The sequence below is a fragment of the Rana temporaria genome, chromosome 2, assembly GCF_905171775.1.
Source record: "Rana temporaria chromosome 2, aRanTem1.1, whole genome shotgun sequence".
Classification (NCBI taxonomy): domain Eukaryota; kingdom Metazoa; phylum Chordata; class Amphibia; order Anura; family Ranidae; genus Rana; species Rana temporaria.
The window spans coordinates 123,462,280-123,481,500 of NC_053490.1; the positions used below are offsets into that span (position 1 = coordinate 123,462,280).

The following is a 19,221-nucleotide window of genomic DNA, read 5'->3' on the forward strand; positions in this document are numbered from 1 at the left end:
TACTAGTTGAGATATAGCAAACTAAGTTAGGATTAAAAAAAGAAATAAAGCCTATAAACAGATAAGTATGTTGTTAGAACGGTTGGGCTCTTAAGGTTAGAGATGTTGCCAATGGTAGCCACTCAGAATCCAGCTTTTGATTTTCTAAGAGGTAGAAAATGTCTACAAGAATCTGGTTGGTATAGGCGGCCACACTGCCTGCCATCTTGTAACGTTTATATACTGGCATTAATGTTTCTTTGGAGCATGTATAGGAGATGTGACATAGCATATAGGATGATTGTGTATTTTGTGCCAAGTTATATGATTCCCCATGAAATAGGAATTAATACATTTTACAAAAAGGTATGGCTCTTTTATCCCTTCAAAAAATATTTTCTTTTTCGCTAGCCAATGACTTTGCGTCATATTTATCCAGTCCGACATAGGAAGGAGTGTATGTGGAAAAGAAGGCTAGACTGCTGCATTCAGATGGAACATTACATTCTCTGTCTGTACTGTGATATCTTGTGTTGCTTTTCCTCTCTACATTAATCTCAAGTGACAAATAAATTGGCCAGTTAAGACAGACACACAAAAGCGTAGTTAGTTATTTTAAATGCCTGGTTGCCAAAATGACAGTGTATTTGTTTCTTAAACTCGTGTTTTATTCCTTGTAGAATATCCCAAAGGTGATAAGTCGTTCAGAAACTTGTGCAACTGGCAAGTCAGCACCTTGAGAATAGTCAACACTGGCGAGCCCCAGTCACATAAAAGATTTGTCTCGTTCTGACACTGCTACAGGGCTATGTTCCAATGACAATTTAGCTGAGTTTTTCTTTAAACCTGAGTACAATCAATGTCCACAGGGACCGATTGCAGCTTCCAAACAACATTTCATTGAAGAACTTGCTTCAGTCAGATAAATAGTGGCAATAGGAAAGTACCACAACATGCATGTATGTGAAGGCGCTCACTTCTCCAGGCTATGGCATACCTCTGTTGGTCACATTCAAAGTGGTTAAATGTCTTCAATGTGGCCAACTACAACTAGGTGCACAGCATGCATCATTTTTGACCAACAAAGCAATTTTCACATTGTATCAATATGTGAATTTTACTTTTATATAAACATCAGTTCACTGGTTTGTGACAGCACAATTGTACAGATTAAACAGAAAATCTACACTTTTCTTCTTATAAAGCCAAAAGAAAACAAGACAATTTGTGCAGTAGGATCCCAAAAGATACACGGGTAGTCAACATAGGCTTTACACTTCTGTACTCTTCCATTGCTGAGCTATCACTTCTGGGTGGACTTATCCTTAAAAAAAGAGGTAGTTTGGCAACTGTATTAAAAGCTAGTCAAAACATTTTTGGATAGAGGTGTAAAATGGGGAGTAACTCTACTCTCTTTTCTGGTGAAGAGGGGAAACCTACACAATAAGGGCAGAGACTAAAATAAAAGGCTTCTATCCCTTCACTGCTATCTGAGCACTCTTAGACAGGCTGTAGATAATACAAATTTTCTTTCCTGCAACCATGGGTTGTAGGAAAGAAAATCACTTGATTCCCTATCAACAGAGTTACTGTTGATGGAGGAATCCCTCCCGCAGGGCTATTATGTTCAACTGGCGAGGGTAGCTGTCCCTGCTGGGATAACACAGCGATTAGTGCTAGCGCCTATAGCATTCTAAAAGTCCAACAGGCTGGTTGTGCTCAAGTCAATCGATGGATCTACTCGGGTACAATCAGCCTACCTATGCATTGTTCAAATCTTGGCTGGTCCCTGCTGAACCAACCAAGATTCAAACCATCTATGGCTGGCTTTATTCTGCACGCTTATGTGAATACGCACCACTATGTGTTTTCGTCTGTATGCTTTGTCCGCTTTCCTATTTACAGATAGGCAATTGTAAAATCTGTTTTTGCACTTTCATGGCTTGTGTACGGTGCTCAGTTAACAATAAAAATCTGCCAAATTTCGTCGTCCAGCAGTTTAGAGCAGGAAGAACGTAAGCTGATGTGTGATGAAAAACATCACTAAATATTGTAGATTCTATATGCAGCTCCGTGGATATTAATGCTGCTTTATATTAGGGACAGGGTATTTAAAGATTTTTTGGGTCTGTATACAGACATCCCAATAGGACAGTGTCCCCAAAGTGCTGATATTTAGGTTCCTGGCTCATTGGATTCAGTGCCCTCTTTGTATGGGGGTCGGAATGACTGCTTTGCAGAGACTTTCAGGCAAGCAAGGACAGAACAAAGTAGCCTCAACAGATACTGTATCCTATAATAACTTTCCTGTTTTTTTTTTTGGCCCCATTGGCATCAGCCATGTGTGCAGCAGTGGTTCTTAACATCAGTCCTCAAGTACCACCAAACAGGCCATGTTTTCTGATTTTCCTTTTTCTCGCACAGGTGCTGTAAATCAGAGTCAATGACTTGGAATTTTGGGCAGCTATTTTATCTAAGAAAAATTCCCAAAACATGGCCTGTTTGGGGGTACTTGAGAACTGAAGTTGAGAACCACTGGTGTACAGGACCTACCAGATCACTTCCACTGCACCATGGGTGTTTTTATCTTGTGACATGAAAAATTGTAACATTTAAGCCACCCAACCCTCTGATAAAATGCAGCTTGGAAAACTAGTTTGTAAAGGGAGAAACTCTTCATACAGAACTTATTTTACAGATCTGACCTAGAATACAGTGCACTGGCTTCGTGAGGATTTTAGATTTATTTATGGATTCAAACTAAATTTACAGTATGTGAAGCACTACAGAGAAAGGACTGATATGTTTTCTTTGCTTCTCATCCTCATAGTCAACAGCATGTTCCAAAAACTTCTGCAGCTTCCAACTCTGTCTACATGGTCCTCAATGAGTTCATGCATAAAAAACATGAAACAACTGAATGCGCCGTATAACAATTGCTGTGAAAAAGTCGCAGACTCTACAAGTCTAACTTGTACACTAGTCAAGATCTTATGACTCCAAACACGGACATTCCTGTGCAATTAAGCCTTAACTTAGTAGATTGTAAAAGTGTGCGGTCAGCTTAAAAGGCAAGAAGCCACTAGACATTTACCTTTTAAGAGTCAGTAAACTAAAAATACAGGATACTGGACCAGTCTACAGATAACACCAACATAAAAAAAAAAAGTGACAACCTGTACAATAATGCCATGTGAACTGAACATTTTGGCCTTGGTCATATGGTGAGCTTGTATAAAAGCAGTGTGTGCAGCAAACTTCCCCAAAGCATCAAACAAGCTTTGAGTAGCTTTCTTAAAGAATTTAGGCCTCAAGCACACTGGTTTGTTGAAAAACGCAGTTTCTCCTGAGAGGAGAAAAACAATGTTAAAAACTCACCTAAACTGCATTTTTTTCAAACCAGTTTAGCAGTTTGGTGTTTGGGCATTTATTTCATTTGCCAGAACTTTAAATATATTCTGGCTATTAAAATTAATAGACACACCTATTGTTTAGGAGCGTCAAACGTTGCTAAAAGCCTGTGTGTGCATTGATACATAGTCTAACATGGGGGGGGGGGGGCAGTTTAGCAGCAGGGGAAATAAAAACAGTGAGGCCCCGTACACACGTCCGAGAAACTCGACGGGCAAAACACATCGTTTTGCTCGTCGAGTTCCTTGTGAAGCCGCCGAGGATCTCGGCGAGCCGAATATTCCCATTCAACAATGAGGAAATAGAGAACATGTTCTCTATTTGGCCCAACGAGATCCTCGTCGGCTTCCTTGGCCAAAAGAGTACACACGACCGGGTTTCTCGGCAGAATACAGTTCCGATCGTGTTTTTGGCTGAATTCTGCCGAGAAACTCGGTCGTGTGTACGGGGCCTGAGATGTCCCTAGCAGCAGCTGCAAAAACATCCAGCAAGCATGCGGCGTAAACACTATTCAGCTCCAAATGGGAAGGTTAAATGCGAATCTTAATGTGAGAGCTGTCACTTGAAGCGTGCTGCAAGCAGGCTTTGAACAAGTTTTGAGCATTGCTAATATATTTAATATTTCCATATTGGAACAGAAGTTTTTTTTTTTTTTTTTTGGCCCTTCAACAAAGCTTGTTTGCTGTACACACTGCTCTTATACAAAATGATGCCTGTGTGCACAAGGATTAAGGCCTCCTCGACACAGCCATTTGAATGCAGTCCCCGTTTTCCAGCTGCAAGAATCATTTTTGTGGCTTGAATGACCACGACTTGAGAACAGCAGTTGACTGCGTCCAGGCTCAGACACCTGATTCAAACTGCAGGTAAGCGCTTTGTCTACACTTAAACAGTCAGTCTACGATTAATTTCTTGGCTGAGCAGTCACTGCTATTCGCATGTCCCAGTCATTGCAGCTGCAAGAGTCTGCTAAATCTTGCTACTGGAATGTGTTGGCTGCATCTAAACAGCTTTGTGAAAGAGGTCTTTGCTGCATTTACTGGCACTGCATGTGAATGTGAGCTCTACATATACACGCCAATAAATGAAATTTATTATTTGTGTGGCAAAGCCCTTCTAGCGCCCAAGGAGGCGCAGAATATAGGTTTGAACATGCAAGGTACAACTCGCTGCTCATCTGTACAAGCACTAACCCAACAAGCATTCACTCTGCTACACTTATCCTACTAGGCAAATGTTTGCATCCTCTTCTATAAATGTTGTTTTATGGCTTCTTAAATATGATATATATAGTGTTTCGATTTTGTGACCCTTTATCAGTATAATTCACCAACCAAAATTATACATTGTAGATAGATGCAGGTATACAGATATCAAAGATAATGTTCATAATGTAGAAATGTGCCGTATACTGCACATATTTTACAGATCTTGCAAAAAAATAAAATTAATTACTGAAACCAATTATTAATCCTTATATATTTTTTTTTCCTTTTTTTTAGTTTGGACCACCAAATGTCCACCTAATGTAAATTACAATATGCATGGCAATATACATTGCCTACAGTATAGTTGAAAATAATTTGTATCTATAAAAATAATTCATAATTATATCTTAAACATTTTTCTTTTCAGTCATCTGATAATTAAAAAAAGAAATAAAATAAAAGTAGCAGGGTTCAACCATTTTGTTTGCCTGGAAAGATCACTGGTGCTTGTTACTCTATTACTCTTTTATATACAGGAGTATTTCTTACAGCGAAGTAACAAGCCACTGGCAATTCAATCTCCGCAAGTCTTTTATGGACATATGCAGATTACAAAGTGCTTTTTACAACCGTATTATGAAATTATTGTGATTCAAATTTAATGAGTTTTTCCATTCAGCTACAGATTGTTCTTGCTTTTCATCAGGTTGCTCATTGGAACAACTGCAAGCCATCCCCTGACAACATTACTATTGATGAGATGACAGGATTTACTTTCTTCCCTAGTCTGTGAAGGTTCTCAGTTATTCAGGTCATGGTATAGCAAGTAGCAGTTATTCAAATTCAAACTGTTCTAAATGTTTTAACACTTATACAAGTAGATTCCCAAGGTACCCATGCAAGTATAAATTCTGGGGTATGTTCCCAAAACTCATTAGAACTGAGAAAGCTACTTAGATATGTGGTAAAACATCTTCAACATTACAGAACAAGTCCAATTAAATAACACTAACCACTACTAGCTCCCCCCATCCCCATTTATATACTGATATTAATGTGGAACTTCACTCTCCCAGTCAACATTGATTTTTATCTTTTTTTTAATCCTCATGATGGTAGCATTAGTTAATAGATGGGAAAGTATATACATTTCCAACTTTTTTTTTTACATTTTTTTTTTGCCTAGGCAAATGATGTCATACATCCCAGGAGTCTTCAGAAGGGGAGGATGGTTTTTCTCAGCCAAGCACTCTCTCCTGCATTTCCTAAGCAGGGGTAGGCAACCTCGGCACTCCAGCTGTGGGGAAACTACAAATCCCATTATGCCTCTGCCTCTAGGACTCATGGCTGGGATATTCAGGGTCTTGCAATATCTCAGAGGACTTGTAGTTTCACCACAGCTGGAGGGCCTAGGTTGGCTACCCCTGAGCTAAGGGCAGACGGATTCCAGGAAGTAAATGCTACATGAATCATTTGCCCTTACTCATGGTCAGAATTGCTAGGGGGTTGTTTTTTTAAAAAGATTTCTCAGCAAAATAAAGAATGCCGACATGTATGGATGGGGAGTTTGCTTTGACTATTAAAAATTGTGTTTTTGGTTTGTGATGCTCAGATGCAGTGAAGATCCACTTTAACACAGCAGAAACTGGAGGAGCATTATTCTACAAATGTCTGTGGAAACATCTCAGGAAGTAAGGTGTGGGGAGCTAAATACCTTAAAAGTGAAGTTGTTTTTAATAAAATCTTAAGCAGTATAAACGATATACCAAGGCAGCTTTTCCAGGAGTGGTGGCAGAAGATTGTTTTTTGTTTGAGGAGGGACTGGGTATTCAAGGAAGAAAGCACCAAAAGCAGTGTGTATAAAATCCAGATTTCATTTTACTCAGACTCTTATGTCATAAAAATCCAACATGCTGCACTTATCTGGACAAAACACTCAAGGTTCCCTCCAATTTTATCAGTCCAGTACACACTTTGTTCAACAATACCAAGTCCTGATGAAGGAGACCATCTGAACCTCCAAAATATGTTGGCTTGTTACTATACAAGAACCTGAATAAAATGAACTCTGGACTTGTGTTCTGTTTTTGGCGATTTCCTCCCTGTACATCCAGCACTACAGAAACATCTGTCAGAACACAGCTTACACGTCTTTCAAGGAATGACTTAATTAGAAGCAAGAGCAATCCAAAGCTGCAAGGAGAAACACTAAAAATGATCAAAGCTTATTATTCTTAAGTCACTCTGGGCAAATGATCCAAAGTAATCAAAAGGAGGGGGCACACTGGCCATATTATCTTTAAATATTTAGGTACAATTATATGACAATAGTAAAAGGATTAGGTAAAGTGTGTGTGGGCATAAGATTAAAAGCCAATTTGCCTGAATACACTCTGTGATTCATTAAAATATCAATTAAATATTGCAATCAACAAAATGCTGATACCCCGCAGAATTATTTTGGCCATAAAATATTAGGATAATAAAACAGCTCTTACTAAAAAGTGATTTGATGAAGGATAATTAAATAAAACAGTTGTGTACTATCACTAAAAACTCTACACATATGAGCATCTATTTAAAAGGGCTGCTTAAATGTTGTGATGTGGCCACTGCATAGCAGTTGAACAAGCCAGAGATAAACAATGACAGCAGTACAATTGACATCCATTTGTAACAAGTTGCAGAAGAGCAGGGAGAACATACATAAAGCAGAAAATAAATTAAATTAAAATAGTGTCATGGATGGCAAAGAGCACGGAAATACATGTAGTTTGTGCTTTTGAGAGCCCATTGGAACACTATGGCTCAATCTAGTGATAAGGAATAGGTGAATGTAGCCAGTCAGCTTGCTGCAGAGCCCAGCATGCTTCTTTAATCTACAGAGATAACAAAGCATGCTGGGAGATGCAGTCTGTATATTGCCAAGCTACTGGTTGTTCTGATTCTCCAGAGGCTATTTTGCACTTTGAAGTCCATGAGGCAACTCTTTATATACGAGTCAGCATGAGATGACCATGACAACCTATTAATCAGCAGTGATATGTGATACAAGAGAAAGTATATATGTACAGAAAGTACATATGTCGGTGGATAAATATATTTCAGACTTTTCTTATTAATTCTTGATATATACCATAGGAGGTTCTCAGAGATCCAAAGCTCCCTTACCACACCTAAGGGGTACAGAGTTAAAGCCACCATGGAGAACAGACAACGGGCGGGAAGGTTCATAACCAGTGCAGTGTGTAAAAAAGGATGACCATTATGGTTTGTTCCTTTTACAGGAAAGAACAAATATACATTTTATCTCTAGCTAGCTGTATGCAGTCTAAAATGTAAGGTTGTCTGAGGATATGGGAAGTGCCTTTGAGGTGACAGCAGCAGATACAGGTCTGCCGAATATGTTATTGTAATAAAAATGGCTAAAACATGCTAAATCATCCTCCGTCTTCTGTTCTTGGCAGGACGGCCAGGCCTGTTTTGCCGGACAATGGGACGCTCAGCCTGCAGGACAACAGAAAACAACGCTTAGTCTTTCTAACAAGTCACACAGTAGATACAAGTGGGTCATAATTCAGAATTTGCTGTTCAAGCTGCAAACCTTGTAACTATAAATTCTGAAGACACATGCAATAAACTGAATATTATATTCAGCAGCTTACATTTGCCAAAGAAAAAATAACAAGATTTGGGTACTCACTGTAAAATCATATTCTTGCAGTCCATTGAGGGACTGCCACCCACTAGATCATGGGTGCTCAACCTGTGGCTCTCCAGCTGTTGCAAAACTGCAATTCCCATAATGCCTCAGCCTTTGGGAGACATGCTTGTGCCTGTCAGCGGCTTGCAATGCCTCATGGGAATTGTAGTTCCGCAACAGCTGGAGAGCCACAGGTTGAGCACCCATGCACTAGATGATTGAAAAGGGTAACCCCCCCTCAAAAAATAAATAAAACAGACCAGAATGCTTGTAAAAAAAGCATTTCCAAGAGCATTGTCATGTGGCGTCCCCTCAATGGACTCCAAGAATAAGATATTTTTTTAGGAGTTAAAGCAGTAGTAAACCGCTACCCCACAGTTAAAAAAAAAAAAAAAAAAAAAACACACACACACACCTGTAAGGCCATTGCATAATGTAATAACATGCGTTGCATACTAGCACATTATGAAATACGTAAATTAGAACAAAGCCCTCCAGCAGCGTGGTGCCACTGCTGACAGGGCTTCCATCTGCCCCTGGTTGTTCTTCCAAGTTCATAGACTCCGGCTGTATGAGTGGTCTGAGCTGCGATGACGTCACCCCCAGCAAATGCCAGACCTTTAGAGCACATGCATCAGTAACATCACCGGCTGCATCCAGGGTGAATATCGCACGTTTAAGAGATCTTTTTATTTACCTACAGGTAAACCTTATTATAGGCTTACCTGTAGCAATAAAAAAAAAAAAAAATCACAAAGCAGTGGCTTACGCATATATTTGCAAATATAAACTGTTAAGCCCTGCGGGAGACATTTGCCGGTTCAAATAAAAACATCCAACATTCTTGCCCTGTGTATGTCGGTCTGTCTGACAGAAGCCGTCCGTTCGTGCATGCTGGAAAACTAGCAGTCGACCAACTTTTGATCAGCGCTCTCAGTCAGACCACGCTGATCGGCGTATTCTGGTGGAGGGGATTCCCCTGTCAGAACACAATAGCTCTGAGAGAGATCGCTGGACTAACCTGGCATTATTAGTACAGAGGCTCCGACCAGAGCTGTTAGTTTTTCTTTTTTGTGCAACCCCCTGTATTGCACGACAAACCTCATAGCGTGTACCCGCCATTAGACAGGGTCCATTTACCGTATTTATCGGCGTATAACACGCACTGGCGTATAACGCGCACCCTAATTTTAAGAAGGAATTTCAGGAAAAAAAATAAAAATTAAATACTGAACTTTTAAGCACAATAAGGGTAGCTCAGGAAGTGGGTAAATCCTTTTGGGGCTGAAGTGGTTAAGATCAGTGCACACTGATGCCTGACAAGGGAGGGCAAAGAGACACAAACTATTTGTAAGGAGGGGGGCTGTCAGCCAGTGTGTGATGTGTGTTTCCCTTAGCTCCCCCTCCCCCTCCCCCTGTCAGGCAGTGTCATTTATTGCTTTACCCCCCCTCGCTGGCATTATAATATATTGTTCTCCGACGATCAACAGCCACAACCTTTTTTTTTTTTTAGTCACCTTTTCGTGTAAATGATTTGTACCTGTCAGATCCAGCAGACACGCGGATACGGCGGCAGACCTTCTGCTGCTCTCTGTACACAGTAGCCAGTCTAACTCTTGCGAGGAGTGCAGAGCGTGACCACGGCTACGCTATGAGGGCTGTGAGACTAGGACTGGCTACTGTGTGCAGAGAGCAGCAGGAGAATGTCTGCCGCCGTATCCGAGTGTCTGCCGCCGTATCCGCGTATCCGAGTGTCTGCTGGATCTGATTGTACCCGGGACCCCCCTGTCTCTGGTGTCTGCTAATCCCAAGGCACTATATGCGGTATGTACAATGCCGTTTTTAACTATATCGGCGTATAACGCGCACATGCTATTTTCACTCTGTTTTCAGGGTGAAAAAGTGCGCGTTATATGCCGATAAATACGGTAGTTGTTTTGCTGGGAAATCTTTTGTTTGTGAGATGCAGATAAGGTTTTCTGACTTTCCCCAACTTTTTTTGGGTCACGGTCTTAGAAAGTAATACATTTTTTTTAGATGGTGTGCTTAATAACCAGGCAATTTGGATTTTTATAAGTCAACAATAGCAGCCTCAAATATTTATCTCATTACTAGCCTATATTTAGGGTATGTGTTTAACCCAATAAACAATTTCCTACTCATAGGGCCATACAGTTAAGGTACCTTTGTGGCTGTTAATGGTGTTCTTATAAAGCAGGAGGTTTGTATGTGGGTAGAAATAAGCTACTAAAAGCATGGCTTAGCACCAAAGATAAGCTGACCCATAACAACAAATTGGAATGCAGATCATTGGGATGTACAGAAAAGGCTTTCTTGGAAGAAAAATGACAAGCTATCTCTCATTTTGTTGATCAAGTATTGTGTTGCACAAATTACATAATGATGCCAGACTTCATGTCATGTGGTAGACAGGGTTCCTAGGACGAATGTGACACATATGCATGGCAAAGTTTGAAGCCAGTGTCAACAAAATGCTTGGCTCCGATAGTCGCCAACTACAAACTTCTTTGATGGAAAAATATGAGCAACTCTTACATTTAGACCATTAGCGGGATCCACACTTGACCACTTTGCAGGAACATCTTCTAGGCGAGAATTCATCCTCTGTGAACTGAAATCATAACAGTTATGTATCAATATGTGAACTGTTGCAATTTATAGATTTTTAATGTCCTTAAAAGGAGAGCTCCGGGGCATCATACTTAAGAAAAAAATGCGGCTTCATGTGTTGCCAGGAAACAAATATTCCATCAATTTGTCCTTATAAAAAATGATGCCCATATCAGACAGCGTCTTGTAATTTGTACATTTTGGACAACACACTGTAAATTATAATACAGTTTCATTTGATAGTGAACCCACCCTGTCTCATGGAAGTTAATTCTGTGAAGCATATGCAACAGTCAATGATGCTGATACTGCTGCAGCTCTTAATAAACAAAAAAAAGGTAAGAACACATAACTAGATGTTATGAAACTGATTGTCAAGTTCACTGGAGTGAAAATATGCATTTGGAAACCAAATGATAAACATTTTCAGGAATAAGGCTAAATTTATAAATGCATATACAGGGCATCCGGAAAGTATTCACAGCGTTTCACTATTTCCACATTTTACAAGTTACAGCCTTATTCCAAAATAAATTAAATTCATTATTTTCCTCAAAATTCTACAAAACACCACCCCATAATGACAACGTGAAAGAAGTTTGATAGAAATCATTGCAAATTTAATAAAAATAAAATAATCACATGTACATAAGTATTCACAACCTTTGCTCAATACTTTGTTGAAGCACCTTTAGCACCAATTACAGCCTAAAAACTTTGCGAGGTTGATGCTACAAGCTTGGCACACCTAGTTTTGGGCAGTTTCTCCCATTCTTCTTTGCAGGACCACTCAAGCTTTATCAGGTTGGATGGGGAGCGTCGATGCACAGCCATTTTCAGATCTCTCCAGAGATGTTCAATCGGGTTTAAGTCTTTGCTCTAGCTGGGCCACTAAAATAAATTTACAGAGTTGTCCCGTAGCCACTCCTTTGTAATCTTGGCAGTACGCTTAGGGTCATTGTCCTGTTGGAAGTTGAACCTTTGCCTCAGAGCGCTCTGGAGCAGTTTGTTATCAAGGATGTCTCTCTACATTGCTGCATTCATCTTTCCCTCGATCCTAGTCCCTGCTGCTGAAAAATATCCCGACAGTATGATGCTGCCATCACCATGCTTTACTGTAATAATGGTATTGGCCAGGTGATGAGCTGTGCCTGGTTTTCTCCAGAAATTACATTTGCCATTCTGGCCAAAGAGTTCAATCTTTGTTTCATCCGAGCAGAGAATTTCGTTTTTCATGGTCTCAGAGTCCTTTAGGTGCCTTTTGGCAAACTCCAGGTGGGCTGTTATGTGCCTTTTACTGAGTGGCGGCTTCCGTCTGGCCACCCTTACCATACAGGTCTGATTGGTGGAGTGCTGTAGAGATGGTTGTTTTTCTGGAAGGTTCTCTCTCCACAGAGAAAACGCTGCAGCTCTGTCAGAGTGACAATTGGGTTTTTGGTCACCTCTCTGACTAAGGCCCTTCTCCCCTGATCCATCAGTTTGGCCGGGAGGCCCGCCATAGAAAGAGCCCTGGTGGTTCCAAACTTCCGTCACCATTTACGGTTGATGGAGGCCACTGTACTCATTGGGACCTTTAATGCTGCAGACATTTTTGTTGTGCCCTTCCCCAGATCTGTGCCTCAATACAATCCTGCCTCGGAGGTCCACAGACAATTCCTTGGACTTCATGGCTTGGTTTGTGCTCTGATATGCACTGTTAGTTGTGGGGCCTTATATAGACAGATGTGTGCCTTCCCAAATCATGTCCAATCAACTAAAAATTTACCACAGGTGGACTCCAATCAAGTTGTAGAAACATCATCGATTTTTTATTTTTAATAAAGATTTCAAAACAAAACATTTTTCACGTTGTCATTATGGGGTATTTTCTGTAGAATTGTGATGAAAATAATGAATTTAATCCATTTTGGAATAAGGCTGTAACATAACAAAATGTGAAAAAGGGTGAAGCACTGTGAATACTTTCCGGATGCACTGTAAATATATATAATATATGCAGGTGCGAGACCTTTCCTGCACCTGCATAAAAAAAAGGCACCACTGTTAGCAGACACGCAGGGGTGCCATTAATTCTTAATAGCACCCAACGCACTGGAAACCGCAATGCGTTTTCTCATGCAGAGAACTACAAAACAAAATGTGGTTTCCCTGCAGCTTCAAATACTTAAAAGGTGCAGTGACCATTCCCCTGCATTTTTCATGTAAAGGTGGCCGCAGAAAAACAGCAATAGTGTGAACCTAGCTTAACAGTGTGTGCACATCAATAAAGAAGAACATTTTATTTGTATGCAATATGCCTATGTGAGGGAACATATGTAAGCCAAACAGGAATTTTTACTTACTAGTAAAATCAGTTTCAAGGAGTACAGTACTGGACACAGGCTTCTTTAAATCATTATGACTGCATTATATGTAGTTACTATCAGGTGACTGGACACTGGGGGGAAAAAAGGCTGCAGGGACACCCCCTATATAACCCCTCCCACTTAGCCTCAGTTCTGTAGCAATCAATAGGGAGATCATAATAACAGAGGGGATTTTCCTGTCCTGCACTGTACTCCAGGGATCTCGATTCACCCCCCTCATGATCTTAATCCGGCATTTCCACAATTCTATGTAAACAGTGCATAGCCGTTCTCTGCTCAGAGCTGTCAATTTTTTATTTTTTTTAAACTGCAAATGTTTATCAACATTGCTCAGCGTTGAGAGAGAACTATAAACAATGTATCATTTGTTTGTTTTTTGGATCAAAGGGATGAACTTCGGTCTGTAAATGAGATCTGTTTAATCACTTGAAGACAAAGTCTTTTTATTACACTTGTTCCTTACAAGTTAAAATCTGTATTGCTTGCTTATGCCATGGCAAAGATAGCCTTAAGGAGGACCTGTAATCTCTTGCATACCTTCTTCTTTATACACAGCAGCTGTAGGTTTTTTTTTCTAAGAAAAAGTTCACCTTGGTAACATGTTACACCCATACTTATGGTGCAACACATGACAAATGTTACAAAAATGCACCAGCCCAGAAGTCCCACCCATCCCTCATTGTGACAGCAGCAGGTGATGCTTCGGATATGGACATTCCCTATAGAGGAAGGCTCAACCAACGCATTAATCAGAAAGGTTTTAACATGTGCAGGGAAAACAGACTTGAGAGATGGCTTAGAGCAGTGGTGGCAAACACAAAGCCCGCGGGCCGAATCCGGCCCGCTAGGCCTTGTGATGTGGCCTGCGCAGCGGCACGGCAGCCTCCACTTCCTCTTCTCACTGCCGCTTTCTGCTGCCAACACGAAACAGGTCTCCTTGGCAACCGGAGTAAACACTTCCTCCCTCTCCTCCTCTGTACTGTGTGTAGCTGAGCGCATGCAGTGGATCCAGCATGTACCTCCCCCAGCAGTTTTCCAGCCTATCTCCTGCAGGCTGCTGCTTGAGTGGGAGGGAAAGGGATGTGCCTGACCCCTGAGGTCGCGCCCGCCTGGAAGAGGGAGGTGTGAGCAGCTGAGCAGAGGGAGCCAGAGTGACTGTGAACTTCCTGGAAGGTAAGCTCAGCAAGCAGTACATCTGGATTAGTTTACAAGCACTTCTATGCCGAGTCTGCTGAGTTACTGCAGCTTAGCAAAGAGGAGCTGTTCGCTGACAAATCAGATTGAATCTTTTCATGTGGCACAGTGAGAAATTGGGCTCATTAAAGCATTGTACCCCCAGGGTGTGCTCTCCTCACCTAACTGGTGCATGCTTTCCTGAACTCCCAGGTGTGTGCTCTCCTCACCTCCCTGGTGCATGATTTCCTGACTTCCCTGGTGTGTGCTCTCCTCACCAAACTGGTGCATGCTTTCCTGACCTCCCTGGTGCATGCTCTCCTGACCTGCCTGGTTTGCTTTGGATGGTGGGGGGGACTGTGGAAGTGTGTAGGAAGATGCGTTTAGAGGTGGGAGTTGGGGACAGAGTGCTGGGTGCAGGGGTCAGAACCCAGGAGGAGGGGTGAAAGTAAGATGTTGCACATTGGGCACAGCCCACCCCTAAGCTCTGCCCTCTGTACGTAGCGCACCCCTGAATTTCTGTACGTAGCACACCCCTGAATTTCTGTACATAGCACACCCCTGAATTCCTACCCTCTGTACGTAACGCACTGCTGAACCCTGCACTCTGTACGTAGCATAATGCTGACGTAATCCTAAACTCTGCACTCTGTATGTAGTGCGACCCAGATACAACTGGTCCTTTGAGGGCAACCACACTGCTGATGCGGCCTTCAACGAAATTGAGTTCGACACCCCTGCCTTAGAGGGCTAATATTCTTTCGCAACAGATGTCGTCTCCAGTATTGGGTGTTCAAGGACAAAGTCAAAGACTTAAGACAGAAAAGGGGGTACAAGGGGCACAGCCATGACCCCTGTAGACAAAGGCCTTAAAAAGGCCAGAAATTATGCCCATGAACTCTTAAATTGTGGCAGAAAATTACTCTCTAGACAGGAAAGATGAGGCAGACTTGGCAAAAGAACTGATTGCATGGTAGGGTACCATGGCCTTGAACCAATATACTAAAACCCCAAATAGAGCTAAAATCTGGGCCTGGGCTTTTGAGCCTGTCTGTCTCGTTATTTTGCTCATGGTCCACCATGTGTGTGAAAACATTTACCCTCTCAGGAAGTCTACAGCAATGGTGCAGGGGAGAGGTGTAATTGCCTTGGTGCAAGCAGCTGTAAGCCAATGCAAGAGAAAACTGCAATTTGTATGCCCGCAATGATTACAGCCAGGAGATGTTGCTTGGTCGGTGTCCTAGATCCAAAGACAAAGAGGCAGGGTGTGCACATGCAGCAACCTTCCTCTAAGCAAGGTAAAAATTATGTGTAGAATGGACTTAAGGATGTGCAGGCACTTATCAGCACCACAGAAGAAAGGGCAAAAGGCGATATGGCACCATCAGATGCCCTTTAGTAGGATAGGGAAAACAGGCACCAAAGTAATTAACCCTAGCCATGTCTGACCGTGCTACCATAAGGATGGACAGCCATCTCAGCGCATTCCAAAAGCAAAATAAAATGGGCACTAAGGCTAGCTGGAAGTGGGAAGGGTTATATAGGGAGGTGTCCCTGCAGCCTTTTTTTTTTGCCAGTGCCCAATCGGCCTCAACTTTATCATTAAAACTACGTTGCCTACACACAATAGTGAAAAAAATATGCTCTAGCAAAGCGCGGTGACGTACAAAAAGTACGGCGGCACTATAAAGGGGATGACGCCACCCTTTGGGCTGCTTTAGCCGATTTTGTGTTAGTAAAAGACAATTTGCGCTTTTCTGTCTGTTATAGCGTGATGAATGTGCTTACTCCATTACGAACGGTAGTTTTACCAGAACGAGCGCTCCCGTCTTATAACTTGCTTCTGAGCATGCGTGGGTTTTTCACGCCGTTAAAGCCCACACACGATAATTTTTTACAACCCGAAAAACGACATAGTTTAAAACGTCGTGAAAAAATAGAGCATGTTCGAAATTTTTTTTTTGTCATTTTTAAGAACCCAAAAAATGCTCTGAAGCCCACACACGATAGTTTTAAATTACATTTTTAAAAAACTTCGTTTTTTACAACCCGAAAAATTATCGTGTGTACGCGGCATGAGAAGGGTCATTTTTATTATGGTGCCCCTATCAGGGAACTCTACCCAACAGGAACATATAGTAAACTGTGATCAAAATTGGACAGAAGGTCAAATTCTCCCATGCTCTATCTATCCAAAGAAGCTGATATTTTACCTTAAAGTTTAAAGATGTATGCATTAAGGCAAACTGACTTAGTGGAAATAAAAGTGATCATTGCATGTTTTCAAAAAGCTTTGTTTCCATGCAGTAGAGGACATGTAAGAACAATTTTTTGCCCCCCACCTGTTCATTTGACTACTGCCCAAATACAAATCTACATGGATAGATTAATTAGATCGATTGGCAAAAACTCATGTCTCAGCACATGGTGTGAACGAGGCCTCAAGCACACAAATATTTTTTTTTCAAGTTTTCAGGTAAAAAAGGGGATATTTGCTGAAAATACACCATCACTTCCCTTTAGGGGCATTTATCTTACTTATTACTAACATTTAACTTACTTTTGCCCTCTTCTTCTGCCTCGACGGGAGCGTTTCAGCAGCTGGGGTGGCACCTGGTGATCACAAAACAGTTGAATTTGCATAATAAAAAACATCAACTGAGCCGTCAAGTCTATGATATCACATATATGAAATATGAAAGGAAACCTGTAATAAGTGTAAAGGCTGTCATTCCGGGCTTTTCTTAAATATACCTTGAATATTTCCTGGCTATCATACGAATCCAAAGTACATTCTAAAGCAGGGGTGCCCAACCTTTTGAAGAGCATGGGCCACCTTAAGCAACTTGGTAACTAGTCGCAGGCCACAATGAGCGGAGCAGGCGGAAGACGGCTACTCTATTGGCCCTCCGTTTCGATCTGCACAGATGGAAGGGGACAAATTCCCTTCTATTTTTTTTTTTTAGTGGATCGGCTTGGAGGTAGGCGGGCGTAAACAGAGAAAAGTCTGTTTACATCTGCCGCTCTGTTGAGGTGAACTGGGTAGGGGCGATCGTGTGAAAAGGGCCCAAGACTGCTTTCACACTAATGTGCTGCAGTTTACCCACACCACGGGTGCAGCATAGTGCACCTATGCCTATCCTGCGGGTTAGCTGAACTTTGCCATAGACTCCACCTGTGGCAAAAACCGGTGCTGAACAGAAAGCATCGGCTATGGGGCTCTGCTCCGCAGCCGTTTTCTTCCTCTACCACCAGCTTCATGCACAACACTGATGCTGTGGTATGACGGGTCGGCAATCTGATCTGGGCTTGCCAACTCGCTATTCCAGAGCAGAAGGTCGCTGGCCACACCAGAGGGCTCCCACTGTTCTAAAGGTACAGATTCAGAGCAAGTGCTAAGATTGAGAGAGTTCTTACTTCACTCTCTTCCTATCTGCATGCTGGTTCCAGGGCAGCATCTTGGAGTACTTGAACTGAAGGCAGGCAGGCAACTGACATATTTATATGGCGATACGTCAAGGCAGCCTCTTATAATTAAAAAAAAAAAGTCATATACATTAAAATACAAAAAATATATGTAAAGTTTAAGCTTCTATTCTAGTATAGTCTAGTACACAGAAACATTGTTTTTTCAACAATGTAACCTCCACACCTCTCAAGAATACTTCTGTCCACTGAACACACCTACGAAGCAGTAATGCTAAACTTGCAAATGTGAATGGATCACAAAAATGGTCAGTTTTACAAATCCCTAGACAGGTAAAACAGTAAACATAGATGTAGTTGGTAATTTGCTTGGAGATCCCCTAAAACAGGTTGTCAAAAATGTTTTATCTATTCGGGGGCTACTGTGGATTACCATGAAATCAAAGCAAGCTGTCTTTTTTTCTACGCTGTCAGCTGATGATCCTGCCAGTAACATTTCCTGCTCCAGGGTGACAATGCTCACTTGCAAAAGTAGCATTGTTATCCCAGGACAGAAGTGTTTTGGAACTACAGAACACCCCTCCCCTTCTCCTTACCATAACATGGGAAAAGGGAGGCGTTTTGCAATCCACAGAGAGAGTAGAGTACAATGCGAACTGAAAACAGTCAGCAAAAGTAGAGAGAACAGGACGTTATCAGAATCTAGAATTCAACAGTTATTTTTGAGCCCTAAGATCAGAGATAACAAAACAATTTAAATGTTATATTTAACAGATCCAAAAAGGCACAAAATAGGAATAGTTTATTGTTGCAGGTTAAATAGTCCAAGTATAACCAAAGGCAAAACTTTGTTTTTCCTTGTGGACAGAGTGGAGAGAGAGATTAGAGCACCTGTCTGGTTATTTTTTTGCTGTCTGTTCCCCCTTTAGGAAGATTTAGCCTCTTTATTTGTCCTGTTTACCATTAGCATTGCAATTGAAAGTATTAGAAAATCACACATTTTGGGTTGTCCCCAGAAAAGAATGAAGGGGAAATTTTCCAATGGGGACACTAGTTCTGGTGACCTGGGAGTCCCCAAGGTATTTCCTGAATTTGCAAGGATTTCTCATCACTTCCTGATTTGGCTTTGAAACAGAAAGTGAAGGGAAATTTCCCCAATAGGACACAGATGGCAAAAAAATGAATCGGCAGGGGTTATAACCCTCCCTTGCTACATTCAAAATGAAAAAAAAAAAAAAATGCTGCCTATAGTTCTTCTTTAAATGATTAACAGCTTACATTACAACTTGCTTATTTTTGCTGAATATAAAAATGTAGTGGATAC

At 41.4% G+C, this 19,221-nt stretch overlaps 1 protein-coding gene across 1 annotated transcript in view; it reads right to left on the reverse strand.

Moving 5' to 3' along the window:
- Positions 1-6,156: 6,156 nt before the first annotated feature.
- The window catches only part of MBD6 (methyl-CpG binding domain protein 6), a 98,915-nt gene continuing 85,850 nt past the window's right edge, over positions 6,157-19,221 (reverse strand). Inside the window, exons 11-13 of the mRNA XM_040340914.1 lie at positions 17,032-17,084; positions 10,858-10,933; positions 6,157-8,105 (exon numbers count right to left, since the gene is read on the reverse strand). Coding sequence (XP_040196848.1) covers positions 8,034-8,105; positions 10,858-10,933; positions 17,032-17,084 — 201 coding nt within the window. The 3' untranslated portion in view covers positions 6,157-8,033. The remainder of the gene's footprint in view (positions 8,106-10,857; positions 10,934-17,031; positions 17,085-19,221) is intronic.